This window comes from Anser cygnoides, chromosome Z, assembly GCF_040182565.1.
Source record: "Anser cygnoides isolate HZ-2024a breed goose chromosome Z, Taihu_goose_T2T_genome, whole genome shotgun sequence".
Taxonomy (NCBI): Eukaryota; Metazoa; Chordata; class Aves; order Anseriformes; family Anatidae; genus Anser; species Anser cygnoides.
Window position 1 is genome coordinate 51,265,237 of NC_089912.1, and position 19,442 is coordinate 51,284,678.

At 39.0% G+C, this 19,442-nt stretch overlaps 1 protein-coding gene across 12 annotated transcripts in view; it reads left to right on the forward strand.

Moving 5' to 3' along the window:
• The window catches only part of BNC2 (basonuclin zinc finger protein 2), a 382,991-nt gene that overhangs the window by 232,161 nt on the left and 131,388 nt on the right, over positions 1-19,442 (forward strand). For all 12 annotated transcript variants that reach the window (XM_066988921.1, XM_066988916.1, XM_066988919.1 and 9 more), the window contains one exon: positions 13,313-13,548. In XM_066988921.1, the coding sequence (XP_066845022.1) occupies positions 13,313-13,548 (236 nt within the window). The remainder of the gene's footprint in view (positions 1-13,312; positions 13,549-19,442) is intronic.

Below are 19,442 nucleotides of genomic sequence, written 5' to 3' on the forward strand. Positions count from 1 at the left end.
GTGCCCATCATTATTGAAATTATTTTTTACAGAGTAGGTTTCATCTCCTTTAGTGCACCCAGTAACATAGGCTAAAATGCTAGGAGATAACTTGGATAACTTGCCCTCTCTCCCTAAGGAGAGAATCCAGTAAGGAAAAAAATAGACTTTCTATATGCAAAATAGAGTGAAGGCAAGAGAAACGATGATTTTTATTAGCGCTTGGAATCCCTCTTCCCAGACATAGTAGAGGCTTCTTTTTGAAAAGGTAGTCAGTAAAACCCTTATCTTGCCCCTTAAGTGTTATGATAAGAAGTTCACTGCATAGCATAACATCAGCACAGGAGCAAAAAAGTGTCTGGAACTAGATGGCTGATTCCCATATGAGCAGGATAAATCCCATAAGACCTGAGGGTACAAATCACCAGCAGATTTCTGGGGCAGCAATGGCGACATTTCTTCTGTGATATGCATCCACAAGTCTTCAGGATATATAGGTCGTAGTACCTGCATACTTGTCTCTTTTAACACCTATGCTGCTGCACATGAACTGCTGTGATGTACTAACCACTTTATCATTTTATTACACTTTATTACATCATAAATTTTTATATCTTCTTAACGATCCTACAAGAAGCTTAATTGTTTATAGGAACATCTTAATTAACTAGAGTTCAGTAGGTTAAGCAGAACACAAATTGAAAGAGCTCTAAATGAAACAAACCCTACCACTCCATTCTATATAGCTTCATAAGGTTAAAATGGGATTTGACTGGAAGAATAAAAAATTCATACTGCTTTCAGATGTTACAAACTAATGATGATACCATGGGTAACTTTACCTCAGCTTTCTGTTTTGCAAATGTGAAATTCAAAAGAATTTTATTTATTTATTTATTTATTACTTCCCAGGAATAATTTTGGCTTTAGCTGTAGCACCATTATGAGGAAACTCGTCTCAGGTTAATTTAACAGTGTTACTTTACTATCCCATTTCCATCTGGATTTTAGAAATAGAAAACATAATGTAAGAATTTATAATATGAGTCTCAATGACTTGTCTAATTATATTCTAACTGTTTACAAACAAATTTTCTGAAAGATAGTTAACGGGAGCTTTGTGAAATGTTTGCAGCACATGAATTTTATGGCAGTCCTTTGCAAGTGTCTTATTTAGTTGAGGGGTGGTGGTGGTGGGAAAGATTGATGTTATCAGTGGTAGCTGTATGAACCTGTCTTCCAAGAATCTGAACATCTTCAGCTGTCATCAATTTAGGGACAGGAAGTTTTCCTCAGAAAACTGAGGAGGTTTAGCACACATGAGGAAAGCATCTCATGGTCTTGAACCCATGAGCCACCACAGGCTTAAACATCACCATGGTCTTGTCTTGCCTTTGTGAACTAATGCTTCAGTACTCCATCCTAACAGAATGGTGTTAACAAGTGGTTAGTGCCTGCTGCATTTTCATTACAATTTTCAAGGCTGCATAAAAGATAGAGTAAGTGTCCTGAAGAAGTGGTGGAATATCCCTCACTGTAAATATTGAACCTTCAAATTGACAAATCTAGAGCCCTAGATAACCTGATTTAAGGCCTTGCTTTCAATAGAAGGCTGCACCAGGAAATCTCCAGAAATCCCTTCCAACCTATACTTTTCTGTGAACTTATGAATCACACAATGTAATTTGAGATGCAGCTGGATTAAGATGGAAATCCTCCAGATTCAGCCCACAAATCCATAACTACCAACTAAGCTGCTGTCTCACTGTATACAGTATGTCAGTCAGATGGTGTTAGTCCCAGTAAAATACATGTTGGCATCAATTTCACCATTTTTAAGGGGAGAGAATATCTTTATGAAGGTTCTAATGGCTTATAGGAAGGAGGTATTAGATTTCGAAGACTAGGAGATAGGAAAGATTGAAGGTGAATGACTAGCCAATGTAATAGAAGGGCACTGTCAATCCATGTGTCAAGGGGCAAGAGTGGGGCTGCCCAGCAAGAGGGCCTGAACCAGGAGCCAAGGACAATTCCAGCACAGGCCATGTCTGCACTAATGGACACAGTCCCCCAGGGTCTGATCCAGGAGGGCAGAACAATGAAAAGGGTATATCACCAGCCTCAAACATGGTGAAGGGAACAAGTCATAGAATCATAGAATCATAGAATGTCCCAAGTTGGAAGGGACCCATAAGGATCATCAAGTCCAACTCCTGGCACCACACAGGTCTACCTAAAAATTCAGACAATGTGACTAAGTGCACAGTCCAAATGCTTCTTAAACTCCAACAGGCTTGGTGCAGTGACTACTTCCCTGAGGAGCCTGTTCCAGGCTTTTGACACCATTTCCCACAACATTCTCCTCAAGAAACTGGCTGCTCGTGGCTTGGACTGGCGTACGCTTTGTTGGGTTAAAAACTAGCTGGATGGCCCGGCCCAAAGAGTTGCGGTGAATGGAGCCAAATCCAGATGGAGGCCGGTTACTAGTGGAGTCCCCCAGGGCTCAGTGCTGGGGCCAGCCCTCTTTAATATCTTTATCGATGACCTGGATGAGAGGATCGAGTGCACCCTCAGTAAGTTTGCAGATGACACCAAGTTAGGTGCATGTGTCGATCTGCTCGAGGGAAGGAAGGTTCTGCAGGAGGATCTGGATAGGCTGGACCGATGGGCTGAGGTCAACTGTATGAAGTTCAACAAGGCCAAGTGCCGGGTCCTGCATCTGGGGCGCAACAACCCCAAGCAGCGCTACAGGCTGGGAGATGAGTGGTTGGAAAGCTGCCTGGCCGAGAAGGACCTGGGAATACTGGTTGATAGTCAGATGAATATGAGCCAGCAGTGTGCTCAGGTGGCCAAGAAGGCCAACAGCATCCTGTCTTGTATAAGAGGCAGTGTGGCCAGGAGGTCTAGGGAGGTGATTGTCCCCCTGTACTTGGCTCTGGTGAGGCCGCACCTTGAGTACTGTGTTTAGTTTTGGGCCCCTCGCTACAAGAAGGACATGGAGGTGCTCGAGAGAGTCCAGAGAAGGGCAACGAAGCTGGTGAGGAGTCTGGAGAACAAGTCTTAACGAGGAGCGGCTGAGGGAGCTGGGGTTGTTTAGCCTGGAGAAGAGGAGGCTCAGGGGAGACCTCATAGCTCTCTATAGGTACCTTAAAGGAGGCTGTAGAGAGGTGGGGGTTGGTCTATTCTCCCATGTGCCCAGTGATAGGACAAGGGGGAATGGGCTAAAGTTGCGCCAGGGGAGGTTTAGGTTGGATATTAGGAAGAACTTCTTTACCAAAAGGGTTGTTAGGCATTGGAATGGACTGCCCAGGGAGGTGGTTGAGTCACCATCCCTGGAGGTCTTTAAAAGACGTTTAGATGTAGCCCTTAGTGATATGGTTTAGTGGAGGTCTTGTTAGTGTTAGGACAGAGGTTGGACTAGGTGATCTTGGAGGTCTCTTCCAATCTAGACGATTCTGTGATTCTGTGATACTTCCCCGAGGAGCCTGTTCCAGTGTGCAACCACCCTCTCGGTGAAGAACCTCTTCCTGACGTCTAGCCTAAACCTCCCCTGCCTCAGCTTGACACCATTCCCGCAGGTCCTATCACTGGCGACTAAAGAGAATAGATCGACGCCTTCCCCTCCACTGCCCCTCGTGAGGAATCTGTAGACTGTGATGAGGTCTCCCCTCAGTCTCCTCTCTTCCAGGCTGAACAGGCCCAGTGACCTCAGCCGCTCCTCATATGTCTTCCTCTCTAGGCCCTTCACCATCTTCGTCGCCCTCCTCTGGACACTCTCCAACAGCTTTATGTCCTTTTTGTACTGTGGTGCCCAGAACTGTACACAGTTCTTGAGGTGAGGCCACACCAGCGCAGAGTAGACTGGGACAATCACTTCCCTCGACCGACTAGCAATGCTTTGCTTGATGTACCCCAGGATGCGGTTGGCCCTCCTGGCTGCCAGGGCACACTGCTGGCTCATATTCAACTTGCTGTCAATCATAACCCCCAGATCCCTCTCTGCGGGGCTGCTCTCCAGCATCTCGTCGCCCTGTCTGTACTGATAGCCAGGGTTGCCCCGTCCCATGTGCAGGACCTGGCACTTGCTCTTGTTAAAGGTCATGTGGTTGGTGATTGCCCAGCTCTCCAATCCGTCCAGATCTCTCTGCAAGGCCTTTCCACCCTCATCCGAGTCCACAAATCCTCCAAGTTTAGTGTCATCACCAAATTTGCTCAAAACACCTACTATTCCTACATCCAAATCATTTATAAAGACATTGAAGAGGACTGGCCCTAAAATGGAGCCTTGAGGGACCCCACTAGTGACAGTCTGCCAGCCTGATGCAGACCCATTTACCACAACCCTTTGAGCCCTGCCCATCAGCCAATTGCTCACCCATTGTATGATGTTTTTTTTAGCTGTATGCTGGACATTTTGTCCAGTAGGATCCTATGGGAAACCATGTCAAAATCTTTACTGAAATCCAAAAAGATCACGTCAGCTGGTTTTCCTTGATCGACTAAATGGGTGATCTTATCATAAAATGAAATCAAATTTGTTAAACAGGACCTACCCCTTGTGAAGCATTGGGACTCCATTGTCCCCCAGGTGTGCTTGAATAACTTCAAGGATCATCTTCTCCATAATTTTACCAGGCACTGACATGAGACTGACAGGCCTGTAATTGCCAGGGTCTTCTTTCTTGCCCTTTTTGAAAATTGGTACAACATTTGCCAGCTTCCAGTCTACTGGGACCTCTCCAGATTCCCAAGACCATTGAAAAATAATTAAGAGAGGTCCCATGATGACGTCTGCCAGCTCTCTAAGCACCCTGGGATGAATCCCATCTGGACCCATGGACTTGTATGGATCCAGGTGGAGCAGCAAATCCCGCACACATTCAGGGTTGGTTGCGAGTTTATCATTTCCACCGTCATGGTCCTCCAGCTCAGGGCACCCTGGGTCCCGAAGCCCATCATCAGCATTGAAGATGGAGGCAAAGAAGGCATTAAACGTCTCTGCTTTGCCTATGTCATTGTCTGTGAGGTGACCTTCCCAATCAAGTAGCGGACCTATGTTTTCTTTGGTCCTCCTTTTTCTGTTCACATATCTAAAAATAAAACTTTTTATTGTCTCCCACAGACCTGGCCAGCTCAACTCTAGTTGGGCTTTGCCCACATGAGTTTTCTCCCTACAAACGCGAAGTGTCCCTGTATTCCTTCCACGTTGCCTGACCCTGCTTCCAGCAGCCGTACATTTTCTTTTTTTGCCTAAGCTCCGGAAGAAGATCCCTGGTCAGCCAGGCCAGCCTTCTGCTCCACCTGCTTGACTTCCGATATTTTGGAATTGCCTGATCCTCTGCTTTTAGGATTTTTAAGTCAGGCCAAGGGTCCTTTCAGGGGCTTCAGTCAGGAACAAAAAAGGTTATGTCACAAACAGGGCTGGAGACCACACTGCAATTTGGGTCTGAGTATCGTTCAGAAGTCAGACAGGCACATTTGTGGTGTAGCTTAGGTAGACAGCGAAGAGCCTGAGTATAAGTAGTGGTTCTGGACCAACGGACTGAGGTTGCAGGGTAATGTCTAGAAAGGATGGCCAGGCCAGTGAAGGCCACTTGGTGCACTATGCATTGGTCAGTAGTTGGTGTCTCTAGCAGAGTTTTGTCAACAGATGATGTCAACAAACACAAAAGCAACTATATGCTGGGACCTTCCCATCATTCATCTATATCAGGTGCATCATCAGTTCTGAAATCCTCCTTTACACAAGCACAAATGCATACTCTGACACGAAAGCTTAGCAAGACCAAATCCTGCAGAAGAGAAGAGGATGTGTCTCATCTTCCTTATCATGGTCTACAGAGTTGGTTGTCTCATTTATGAAGTATGACCATGCAGGTAGTGTTTGGTAGCCCCGATGTTTGTCTGAGATAGCATGGAATGACATGGTCCTGTATTGCTCGTTCCTTTGAACACGTTAGCTATCAACAAGGAAAAGTGGGAAAAAGCCTTTTACTATATTTATTTATTTAAGAGCCAATTCTGTGTTTAAAAAATGATTATGCAATGTAGAAGTTAGGAGAAAGTTTTGTGTTTTGTTTTCTTTTTTTTTTTTTCCTGCAATCATGTTTTCTACTATTGAAGATTTATTTATTTATTCATTTATATTTTTTTCTGTGTTTATAGAAAGAAAACATAAAAAAAAACCACCTGTTTGGCTTGCAGGAATTGGCCAAGGAGGCTGTTTTCCTGACAGGCCAAAAGCGACCAGCATAGGGCCCCTTTAAAAAAAAAAAAAGAGTTTTTCCCCTATTTCATGTGAGCATTGGCAGAAACTCTGACAAGCAGTTCTTCATACTTTATTATGCTCTTGTCTGGCAGAATCTCTGTCAGGCAAAAACCTTGTCAGCGGAAAACCTGTCGTAGGATCAGAGGAGACAAAAACAGGTGTCACAGAGGCAGTCAAAACTGAAGGAAAAAAAAAGATTAGGCTAAAGAGAGAAAGGCAGACAATTACATTAATGCCATTGCTTTTATCTTATAGATGTGTGTTATTATCTCGGGGTGCTGAGTGCGCAATTGCCTCAAAGAAAAGTAGACAGGAGACAAGGGGAAACTTGATAGTTATTAACTGAAGAGGCAGTGTGTCAAAGCTGGATGGGGTTCAAAGTTTTGCAAAGGGATAAAAAAATTGCAGACAGCAAGCAATGTCTGTGAACAAACTGTGGTTCTGCTTTCGGCTACATAAACCTAGTAGCAATCTAAATGTTTTAGCTTGGAATCAGATCATAGATGAAAAAAGTTAATGAAAGATTTCATTCAGACTTTTTTAATAACATTTATTTTGTGTACATGTAACTGAAGTGCTGGGGATTTTTTTGGTCTGTTACAAAAATGTTGTTAGAGCATGAGACATGGTGAGGCGTGAAGACATTTATCAGTTCAGTTGCTGTGTTTTTGGGGTTTGAAACACCTATAATCAACACACATTTAATTTTAAAATGCTATTAGGTATCCTTTTACTAAGTGTGAACATCTGTACATGCAAGCTGTAAATTAGGAGATCACATATGTGTTGGTCTGTCAGAGACTAAATGCATTTGGCAAGTGGTTTCCATTATTAGCATTTAAATACAGTAAAAGACAGAGGGAAAAGTTATTTTTGCCTATGAATCAGAACATGAATTACTTCCTCACCTCCCATGATCTTTCGAAATCTAGTGGCTTAGTGAATTTTCCTCTTTAATATGGACAAAATTGTGAAAGGAATGAAGACAGGAGCAAAAGGAAAATCACCAAAGGATGCCATGCTTGTATTTATGCTGTAATACGCTTGTATTTATGCCCAGACTGATCAGAAAGTCCACCTACCCTTATAAATGTTAATGCTTCATCCTCTCTGTGCTTGTGCCAAGGGGTGAATGGGATAATTTCCTACACCATAAAAATATTTGAGTCACTCAGTAGACACTGGCAAGTTTTCTTGTCCTTGATCACCTTCTAAGCACGACATTTCTGAAGAGCAATTTCTTTTTTTTTGACTTAGGAAATGTACTGCAGTACACAATGTGGCAGGTAGTATTAAATCTGCATCCTGAGGGAGGCTAGCTTAGACCACCCCTTATGACTGCAGTAGTCTGCATGTCCCTCCAGCATTTCAGTCAATCCTAGGCTACCTTCTGTTCTTGAAAGAATTTGCTATTGTTTCTCTGTAGCAGGAAAATAAGAAGAAAATCTTCTGAAAAATGTAAAGGTGTTCATGTTCACCAGTAAAACCAACCGCAAACTACAGTGCCCCACATTGCCATTAGTAATACTGTATCTGTTCTACCATACTCAGCATGCTGTTGTTGCAACAGTATTTTGGAAATTTTTTATGCTGGTATTGCATATTTGATTTATCAATTCCAGTTTCTCTTGCTGCAGAAATTTGCCCAGTTATTTAGATAAAAAATGTCTGGAATACTCTCAGTCATTGGTTGGACGCAAACTACAGAAAATTTCTTTTTCATTTTCCTATTGATCCTTGAACAAATCTAGTTATCTGGAAATATGATGATGTTTTAAAAACTATTTATTGTCATGTGTATGTGTGTCCATCTGTGTCTGTCTTTGGTAGATTAGAGAACTGGTTTGAGAGCATGCAAGAGTGGCAATATTGCTGAGCACAAGTTTGGAGCTGAAATGTAGTGAGATTCATAATGATCAGTGCATTGTAACCTACTGACTGGAATCTCTTATGTGGTGCTCTGAGGTACACAGCCAGGCAAATCAGCTGGATTTTCTCCTAGGAGAAATTCCTAGGACTAGACTTTTTCAACTGTCCAGAAAACCTGAATATTCATCTAGGATCAGGAAATTAGAAAGAACTACATGGATTTACAATTCCAAATACATTTAAACTAGGATATTTAGAATTCTCTTATATTCAATAAAAGCAAAATATCGTGCTTTTACGTATTCAAAGAACAGTATGAGAGCTTAAAAGTACAAAATTTTTCAGTGTCTGCTTGTATTTCTTTTACTTAACAAAAATAGAAACCACTCAGAAGCACGACTTTTAATTTGGATGACCTTCTTCACTACAAATTGAAAAATATAGGGTCCTAGGTCAATGAGTAAATTTGCATAGCTGAACCTATGAACTTCTCACAGTATAGATAGAATGAAAGCATTTTTCTTAATGTTTTGTCTTTTGAAAAGTTGAATGAGTTCTGTAGCCTTACTTTACCTTTTCCACTTAATCTCCTTTGAATTGCAGTGTCCAAAAACTCCAGTAAAATATGATGAAGTAGGTCCCTCCTCCCTGCTTTACTACAGATAAAAAGAAAAAAAGAAAAAAAAGAAAAAAAAGGAACAAAAATTGTTTATCAATTTATTACAAATAGTCCCAAAACTTTTGCTGGCATTTTGTATAATAAGGAAAATATAGGCAGTAATGTGAAGATTGACACTGTATCAGTTTCAAAGTTATCTTTACATTTCAAATTATACTGAGTCTGTGTAAAATCTGGGAACTTAGTTTACTATTGAAGAAAGTAAAGAATGGATAATCTAAATATTAGAAAGAACCTAGCATTCATTTGCAGGTGCATGACATGCAACTCCTTTAATGTGATTTTCTCTTCAATTTTGTATGTTCACACAGCTGATAAGTATATATGTCTATTTTTTTATTTTATTTTATTATTATTATTATTTTTAAGTAGCTAACTCAGGTGCTTAAAATAATTGGGACAATAGTCATATGAAGTGTTGCATGGTTCTAAGTATCATCTGTCCTATATATCTTTATTTCTTCCTAAAAAAGGGATCACAGGCAAGTTGAATTTGCAATTGGATGAGCTAGCCTTTTGCTACCTGGATTTTCTCTGCACTCAGAAAACTAGACACTCTCCTTTCAGCTGCCAAGAGTGACTATAAAGAAACCACCAACTCCAGCAACAACTACAAAACTAAAATGCATTGAAACCCTTAAGACAGGAATATTCAGTCCTAGATCTTTTGGGTCATTTGGGTGCGTACAATTTGCAAAAAATTTGAGTGTGGATAGCAGAGCACCCAGAACAAGGTGTAAACAGAAGGGATCTGCTTCCATTTTTACAGCAACATATAGAAAACCTAAGCACTGCGTGCACTGCTTGCAACGTGTGAATGTGTGGGTACATAAGTATGTAGCCCCAAGGAACATCTCATTGAGTCTTCTGTGTCTTCTCAGAATTGCCGTCTGCAGCAATAAAATTACAATAAGAGCTTAACACTTCAATGCAGAAAGAAAGGTTTTCACCTTGTGATGGCAAGAGGCTAGGAAGGGTCCTGAAAAGGATCCTAAATAGATAGGCGTCTTCTAAAATCAGTGATTAATACTGATCATTTAAGGATTATGGTGCATGCTCAATACTTCAAAGTTGGGTAGAAAAACAGAAATGAAAGGTTACTAATTCTTACACTACTTATCCAATTATAATTTTTTGTGTGTTGAAGGCAATCTGCTGTATCTACTTTATGACCCTTTTTGCCCCCCTTTTCTTTTATTGGTTAAAATTTCTGAAACAAATGTTTCAAATTTAGGGATCACTAGGGAAATGCTGCTCTGCTGTAAGCTGTTATAGTAAAATAAAAGGAACTTTTTTGGCTGTTCCACAAAAAGAAAAAAAGAAAGAAAAGAAAAAGATTATTCTGCAGGCATATGATTTTAAGTTTCATCAGGTCTTTCCTTCCTGTATCAGTGCACAGCTTTCTGCTCACATGAAAATAAAAAATATCAGACTATTGGGGCAGTGCTAAAAATCAAATCAGGCTGTTGAAAGGTAGCTGCCTCAATTGAAGCACCTAGCTGAACTCATCATAGTAATTTTCTGCAAAAATTGTACAGGTTATGAGCAAAAAGTCACAAACATGGTAAGACTTTTCTGGGTGAAGTTTTGAGCCCACTGAAAACTTAAGTATGAGTAATACCTCATGCTGCACCCAGAAGGGACTTACAATGAACAGTTCATGATGTTCAGTCAGTGATATCTTCTTAATAAGGACACGTCTTTTTATGTATTTTTTCAGGTATAATAAAGCTCATTCTTATATATAGCATGTTTCATCTTGAAGTCTCCTAAGCACTTATGAAATCATACACTGCTGCAGATAATTTTGAATGTACTCACCTATGAAACACAGCACTGATCATTAGCATATAGAAATCGAACCAATAGTTTAGGACAGGAAGTCATGAGGAATGCCTTATCTACATTAAATTAGATGGTCAATTCAGTACAACAGAATGCAACTGTCTAGTCTGAGATTTGACAAGAAGGCTAAAGATAGTACTCTTTTCCTATCAGAAAGAGTAATGAATTTAGGTCCTTTATTTTTATCTCTTACCTGAAAGAGCATGTGTCTAACAATAGAAAAGGCCTCTTGAATCTAACTAAAACACTGTCATTAGTTTAAAGATTCAGATTATACCAGAGAAGAAATTAATTAGGAGTACTGTGGAAAGTAACCTCTATCTATCAACTCTTAGCAATTTCCTTTATATATATACATATATATATATAATTTTATTATTTATTATTTATTATATATTATTTATATATACATATATAAAGTTCTATATTACAGATTATTCAAATTAAAGTTTAAAATTGCATTCTCTTGACATCTGCAAGGGGTTTCAATAATCATTGATCCATAAGAACTTCTAATTTCTCTACACATTAAACTATTTTTTTTTTGTCTGTTGTATGAAGACTGTCTTTATTTTGCAAACATTCTGGGACATGCCCATGCAAAAATATATGCTTTGTTGTGTTGTAAATTATACACTTCATTGCATATTCTGACTTGTACTTTAAAAGAATAGAATGTACTTCTTTTATTTGTTTATTATGTAATTTGGAGAAGAAAGCCACAAATCAAAACTGGAGATCATTTCACTGTCACTTGGAATATTAATCCAGCACAGGACTAATGCTTATTTTTTTGCGTGTGTGTGTACATCTTTTGAGAAGCAGAAGATGTTAGATAATATTGCTTGAAAACAGATGTTTTAGATAAATTCAATAGTACAGGACATCCTGTAAAAATTTCTGTCTGTTGTTCAACCGGTGTGCTTAGTCACTTAGATGGACTTTTTCTATTGTTTCTTTTTTCTTTTCTATTCCATCTATTCCATCTATTCCATCATTTTTCTATTCCATCTTTTTAAGCTATTATTCTTAGAGTGGTCACATTACATGAAGTGGGTAATTGTCCATAGAGTTTTGTAACATCATTCTAGCTATTAATTTTATAATCCACTCAATAGTCTTTACATAAAGACATCTTGCCGTTGCTCTGACATGGGCCAAATTAAAATAGCCATCTTAGAAATGTTAAGCAAGTCAGTTTTCCTCTTCTGGCGAAAGAACTTGCTTTTCCTCACTGTAGGCATAGGGTTTTCTGTTAAGTAAAAAGAAACAATCACCCCAGTACCTACACATACACATCCTCACAAATACACCTCAATCTACACAGTAACAAAATTAACTTTCTAGTTGTTTTTTTCTGAGTACTTTGAAGACACATCTGTTACAGTAGTAGCAAAATAACCATGTTACAAAAACTAGCATACAAACAAGAAAAAAAAAAAAAGCTGTAGAAAAGTATTTGACCTGTTTATACTTCAATCAAATCCTATTCATCAGAACTCGTAAATAAATCTGTCCCACATCATGAAGCCTATATAGCTGAAGTGCTTTGGAAGAAGAGCTATTAGAAGAAAAATCCCACCCTTCACATTCTGCAGTATAAATGTCCTGTGGAGAGACATAGGGCTGCAGTCCCTAGGCTTGCCAATTCCTTATCTTTTTTGAATTTTAAATTAATATTTAAAGCTAGTTATTCAAAGTTGACTTAACCACTAGAATAGGAAAGATCAGACAAATCAGTTGTAAGAAATAAAGTATGAGGAAACCAGAACTCTTTGACAAAGTATTCCTTGGAGTAAATGTGTTGAATGAAGCCAGCGAGTAAATGATAAGGGCCTTTGCGCTTTGGATGTAAGAAAGCAATTTATCAGGAGTACATGAACTCTCCAGCGACCATAAGCCAAGAAGAAACCAAAGTACAGGAGAAGTCCCTATGAGATTATTTTAAATGCTCAGAAAGTTTCATTTTAAAAAAGCAGTCAGAAGCTTAGGTGCTGAAACATGCTCCATAAAATGGAAAAGGAAATTAAATATAAACATTGATACAAAATGTGGTGTGTGATGTCATATACAATTCCATACCTTTTAACTTTATAAGGGGATAAAAGTTGCCTGCATCCTGCAGACTTCCCCTCCTCTCATCTTTAAATTATTTGTGTTGTGAATAATATGAAATTCACACTAAAGAATAAAACAAACCAAAGCGTACTACTTAGTTGCCGGTTTAAGTAGCAGTGAATTCATTATAGACTGCATGGTAACTTATAGGGCTGATTTTTAACATGTTTAAAAGGCTGTGGTTCAGGGTGTATCTGTTTTCATTTGTACTATAGAAGGTAAGTCTCAAATCTTTAACAGTCCCTGTCAGTTCTGTGTAACTTCAGTCTTAGCCTTCAGCTGATCATTAATTTTCTGTAATTTCTTTTGAAGTTACAAGTATTATGGTCTCTGGGGCTCAGCTAAGAATGCTTCTGCTCTATGAATTGAAGTTAATTATGACCCTTGGAAAAAGGAACTGTTTTAGAGTGCATCATCAGTAAAGAATCATCCAGGTGTTACTTCTGTTGAAAATAAGTGCATCTGCCAAATTTGATGTGTTTAGATAATTCTTTGGGATTGTTTTCTTTCCTTTCTGCTAGCTTTTCTCTTACATGTAATGCCTTTTCTTTCAGCTTTGGACAAGCTTAGTACTCAGCACCTCTACCACCCAACCCAAGTGGAGATTGTGCAGTCCAACGTTGTGTTCGACATCAGCAGCTTGATGCTCTACGGTACCCAGGCTGTGCCTGTGAGACTGAAGATACTACTTGATCGACTCTTCAGTGTACTGAAGCAAGAGGAGGTGTTACATATTCTACATGGCTTAGGCTGGACACTTCGAGACTATGTTCGAGGCTACATCCTTCAGGTAGGAAATAAAGCAAAACATGTTTACGAACACAATTAAGTGATATTTTTGGTACAGAACTATTTGACTGTGCACCCAAAGTAGAAAGATATTGAGATATTTAATGTGCTGTATTGAAGAATAACGATGGTGTTGGCAAAATAAAATATTCAATTTTTACCTAAGCTGAAAAAATGCAGTCTCCTTAGTACTGTAGTATGCATTTGTACTTGCTTATGCATATTGTAGGAAATACCTCAAATACTGCAAATACTGAGGCTAGCTAACAGCAAGCCTGACTTGGTCATCTAAGGCAACTGGCATGTTTTCAAGGGCTACAGTTCAACTTAAGAAAGTGAGATCCTAATCAGCAGTTCTTTCAGCTTTTCTTTCCTTCTTTAGCATGATGCCAAATATGAGGTAGGTGAAATGGGGATGATGATCATGGTTTTGTTGGCAGGTATCCTTATAATGTAAGGTATCAACAAGAAAGTCCTGTTTATATGGCCATTTTTAAATGGTAGCTTTATTAAATAAAGTTTTACAGATGGGCTGGTTGAAGTAAGGTAAGCAAACAAAACTCCAAATAAGTAAACAAAAGATGGCCAAGCTTGCTTTAAGAACATGGCCAGGAATACATATAGTTGCTTATCTGAAAAATAACATTATCTGTTGTGATCATAAGTGAATTATTACATTTCACAAGACTGTTTCTGATTGAGAATCCAATACTAAATATTTCTGAGTACTCTTAATTGCTACTGACTTTGTGGGAGCTCTGCATCTTCTAGAAGTCATCCAGTTGTTGAAGCAGGCATGTCTGAAATCTTTAAAAATTCTACTGATTTATGTCTTTACTTTCTTAAACAATGATAGTTTGCATGACATTATACAGAAAATATGGGAATCTTTATTCCATCGCTGAGGAATTCTGACTGTATTTTTTAATTCCTCTTCAATTTTCTTTCCTTTGTGTGAAAGAAGTAAATTAGCTTTACCTCATTATGTGGAAACATTCATATTCCTTGGTCTGGAATATTTTCTTAAATGTTCTATAGTCATTTTTTTCAGAAAAGTGTTTTGAATTGTAGAACATTCCTAGAGAAGAGCAATAGAAAGGCCGCTATTATGGTAGTGAGATCCTGTTATTCTTATTAAGATATATACAAACATTGATTTCTTTAAGTGTTTTAAGAATCTCTCAGGCATCAGCATCTATTTTGCAAAGGCTAAATGTTATACATTTATATACTACATATAAAACATTTTTTTCTTTCTGTTTCTGGAATAGAACTTATACATAAGTATATATACATGATATTTGTACAGGTATAAATAGATAACTATAGGTGGTTGTACAATATATATGCATGGATATGTATACATGGATATTAGATATAATGTATAATTTTTATACATATGTGATAGATATGTATAGAAATAAGTATTCTTATTGGACTATGTGCATATTGCATCATGTTTTAGATTCCTGGATTCTGAATGCTGCTGACCAAGAGGGGTGAAATGATTTGCAAAGGAATCCATGTGTGGGGGGAAAAAAAAAAAAGAAAAAAAGAAAAAAGCATCATTTCCGAGACATAATATTAGAAAACTGCTGTTTAGTAAGTGCAGCAAGTGATTAGGCATAACATATTACAAGTGCAGAATTTAGTATGTCTTATAGACAAGACTGACATCAGTAGTTTTCTTGCTTTAAAGATTATCGAATCGGTCCTATATTGATATTTTTTTTAATTATCTGTTTGAATAATCTTAATACATGCAAGAATGGCTGGTAATATAATTACAGAGAGGTTTATACAGTCAGATTGTGACCTATGCATCTGAGCAGTGTAAAAGTCTATAATACGCCATTAGGCCAGAGTTCAGTTTATCTGGCTAAAACTCACTGTAGCCCTGAAGGCATGAATTTTACCATCACAACATTCAACAGCAATGAATTGAATATTATGTCAGTAAAAGAAGAACAATTATCAATGGAAGTTAAAGTCAGCTGTTAGTCTTACCACATATTGACTTGGTTAGTGCTTTGCTGTGGATTGTGTTATTTGGCAAATGAAGACCTCCTATACCTCCTGTCTAATTTCACAGAATCACAGAAGTGGTTGAGGTTGGAGGTTATCTAGTCCACCCCAATCAAGCAGGAATACCTAGAGCTTCTTGCCCAAGACCATGTCCAGGCTGCTTTTGAAGATCTCCAGGGATGGAGACTCCACAACTTCTCTGGGCAAAAAAGCATTTTGTTTGCAATAAAGCTAGGAAGCTCAGCATTTGGTGAAGAAAGGGAAACTACTCAGTAAAGCATGCAGTAAAAGGAATCTCAGGAAAATAACCAAACATCTGATAAGAGAGAATGCTGCTTTAGAAAGTAACTCTGTTGAAATATCTGATAAAACAGAGAAGAGCAGCATGCAGGGAAATTAGGAAGGAAATGGGTGGTATCACTCTCAGAGTACACACTTATGAAAACTACAGGTAATGTCTCCTTCAAGAAAAAGGTGTTCTATGAGGCTCATCATTATAAAACTGGAACACTTCACAGAATTTTTAGGAGGTTTTCAAATTCAGCTTTTCCACACACACATACAAAGAAAGTTTCCAAAGAAATTGTATTAGCCTCCTATGAGAGAGCCGAAAGCTTCAAATAGCAAAATAAATAATCTTAGGTTAGATATACCCACTGAAAAATCAATTATTTTAGTATTGCCAGACATTTTTTTCTGTCCAAGAACCATAATGAAACCTTTCTTCCCACCAGAAAAGATACCTGCTCTCAGTAACTTTTGAGAAAACCTCACAGTTTGCTCCACTCTAGAAAATTCAGAGAAACAAAAGAAAACCAATGCCTCTCTAATTGTGTATTAGCACTGCAAGGTGGGTGGGATTATTTGCAACACCCTCATTTTGAGTAATAATGTTTCTAAATAGAAAACTAAAAAGCAGTTTGGGCAGCGAAAAATTGAGTATTTATCGCTTCATTCAGTGAATTCATTAATGGACTGCAGGAAGTGAAGAAACCCAGAAGCCAGCAGAGGTAATATGATACACTGCCTTTCACATTTGGACAGTCACAATCTTGCCAGTAAAGGCTGAAAGGCATTAAGACCTGGCAAATTTTCTCTGGATTGTGTGCCGTAAACCTAATTTCTGGTGAACAGGTACCTATCTCTGAAATGTCAGTGAGTGACAATTTGGTCAGCAGACTCGTCAGATAAATCACAGGATTAATATTTTGGTGGATGAAAAATTGTCTCACTTGTAGAAGTGGTCCCCCTGGAAAACAAGCTTCACGGGGAATCTTTCTGGACTGTGTCTGCTCTCTGGGCTTGTAGACCACTTCAGTTTCTACTCTTGTTTATCCATTACCTATATTGAGGAAGGAAGCTGCTATATTCATTGTGGACCTATTACTGAGCCTGTAGGTTTTCTCTCTGGGAACAGCCAACACAACAACTGTCTTTACATGACAGAAAATTATTCTATCAACAACAGTAGCTGCTTTGGGTCAGATTCAGCACCTGCTACTCAAAGAGATGTGATTAGTAACTCTATTGATTTCAGTGAGGTTACTTTTGCTGTAAAGAGCAGCTCAACTGTGAGCAAGTCTCCAGCTCTGGTTTGGTTCCAGCTGAGCTGAGTGAAGATATAACTCTGCCAGCTGTTTTCCTCTGCTCCCCCACTGGGGAATACACATCCACCCACACACACACCCCACCCCCCCACACACCCCCCACCCCCACACACACCCCCACACACCCCCCATTTGCTAATGTAACTGCATATGTAATCACTCCTTAGCCTAAACAAGGCAGGTTAGAAAAAGCCTTCTGCTAAGCATGTGCAAGTAAATCTGGTTATTCTGAGCTGTAAGGACTAGAGAACAATTGTGCCACTAGCAATGAACAGCTGGGGCATTCAGCTTTTACACCAATCTAGCTGCAGACAACAGGACATGTGACCACTACTTAGAGGCCATAAACCAACTCTTTGGAAATATTGATTCAATGTTTTATTTTAAGTAACAACTCAACACTTTTTCAAGTGTTACATGATCAAAATAGTTGTATTGCCGTATTGTGAAGGAGGAAAACAAATATTATCTTTGCAGTACAAATAAGGAAGCAGAGGTACAGAATATTTAAGTGGCCAGTTTGATGCAGAAAATTCTCACTCTTACTGTCATCCCCTTGAAAAAAGTAGATTGTAGATAGTAGCTCACAGGCATTATCTTGGTTTCCAGACTTTCTGGTGCTGCTCACTGCCATGAGAAATTAAAAAAAATCCTTCCCTCCTCCCCCCAAATTAAAACACGCACACACAAAGAAAGAAAGAAAGAGAGAGAGACAAAGAGAAAGAGAAAGAAGAAGGAGAAGGAGAAGGAGAAGGAGAAGGAGAAGGAGAAGGAGAAGGAGAAGGAGAAGGAGAAGGAGAAGGAGAAGGAGAGAGAGAGAGAGAGAGAGAGAGAGAGAAAGAGAAAGAACGAGAGAACGAGAGAACGAGAGAGAGAGAGAGAGAAAGAAAGAAAGGAAGGAAGAAAGAAAGAAAGAAAGAAAGAAAGAAAGGAAGGAAGGAAGGAAGGAAGGAAGGAAGGAAGGAAGGAAGGAAGGAAGGAAGGAAGGAAGGAAGGAAGGAAGGAAGGAAGGAAGGAAGGAAGGAAGGAGGGAAGGAAGGAAGGGAGGGAGGGAGGGAGGGAGGGAGGAAGGAAGGAAGGAAGGAAGGAAGGAAGGAAGGAAGGAAGGAAGGAAGGAAGGAAGGAAGGAAGGAAGGAAGGAAGGAAGGAAGGAAGGAAGGAAGGAAGGAAGGAAGGGAGAAAGGGAGAAAGGGAAAGAAAGAAAACAGCTGGAAACTTACAGGTATGGTATTGGCCCAAAAGGTGATTCACCTTAAAAAGTCTGTTTGCTGGACAGTGCATGGAGAAATCCTAATCGTAGCTGAAGGTCATCTCAATGGCAACATTGATGCTGAAAACTGATGAATTTTGAAGTGATTAAACATCACTTTCTGCTTCGAGGAGACTAGAAATGGGAATATGATGCTTTACTTGCCTCTGTGGCTTCACCACCAAGTCTGGTAATTTTAAAAACAAACAAAAACAAAAATACTGAAATTAATGACATACTCTGCCACTGCTGACTTAGGCTTGCCCACACATCATCAGCACAATCACTACTTTAAGAATTTAGTTAACTCTTCACATGACAGCCAAAATGGAGTGTGGTTTATCCTCCCTTTGGTGATTTGGCTGTGCAGGGCTAAAACAACTGTTGAGCAAGAACAAGTCACTGAAGTCAGCTGACAAGAGTAAACTCTCAGAAGGAAAAAATAGCCTTTTTTTTTTTTCAAAACACAGTATCCAATTAAATAATACAAACTCTTGCAAACTGTGAAATACATAGTGCAGCTTAGATACTTCAGTTTGGGGATTTTTGAAGAAATGTTGATTATATGAATAGTCAAATTACATGCTCCCATAAATTGGTGTTACATTTTAATTACAATTTCTCTGACTGTTGTAAAATGTAGTTTCTGGTGGAGGAGTGGATAGTTTTCATTTACTCTTCTATTTTATCCAGAGTAGATAATTCATGCACCTCCTTCTAACACCCATGTTAGGTCAAGAGATCTGGGGAGAGACCAAAGAATACATCTTTAATAATACTGTTCTCCGTTTCTTTTGTTCTTTCTCTGAGTAATCCCCTAGCACATCCTCCTTCTACGCAAGTGAGATATTAACCACATGCACAGGTGAAAATAGTTTTACTGTTCTTACAATTAAATATTGCCCACTATTGGCTTGTCTGCAGAGGATTTCAGAAAAGTATGGGTTCTGTTGATAACTGGCCTCTTTTTAAGACTTTGTCTTAGCCTTCTTGTCTGTACTCATTTGTCTGCCT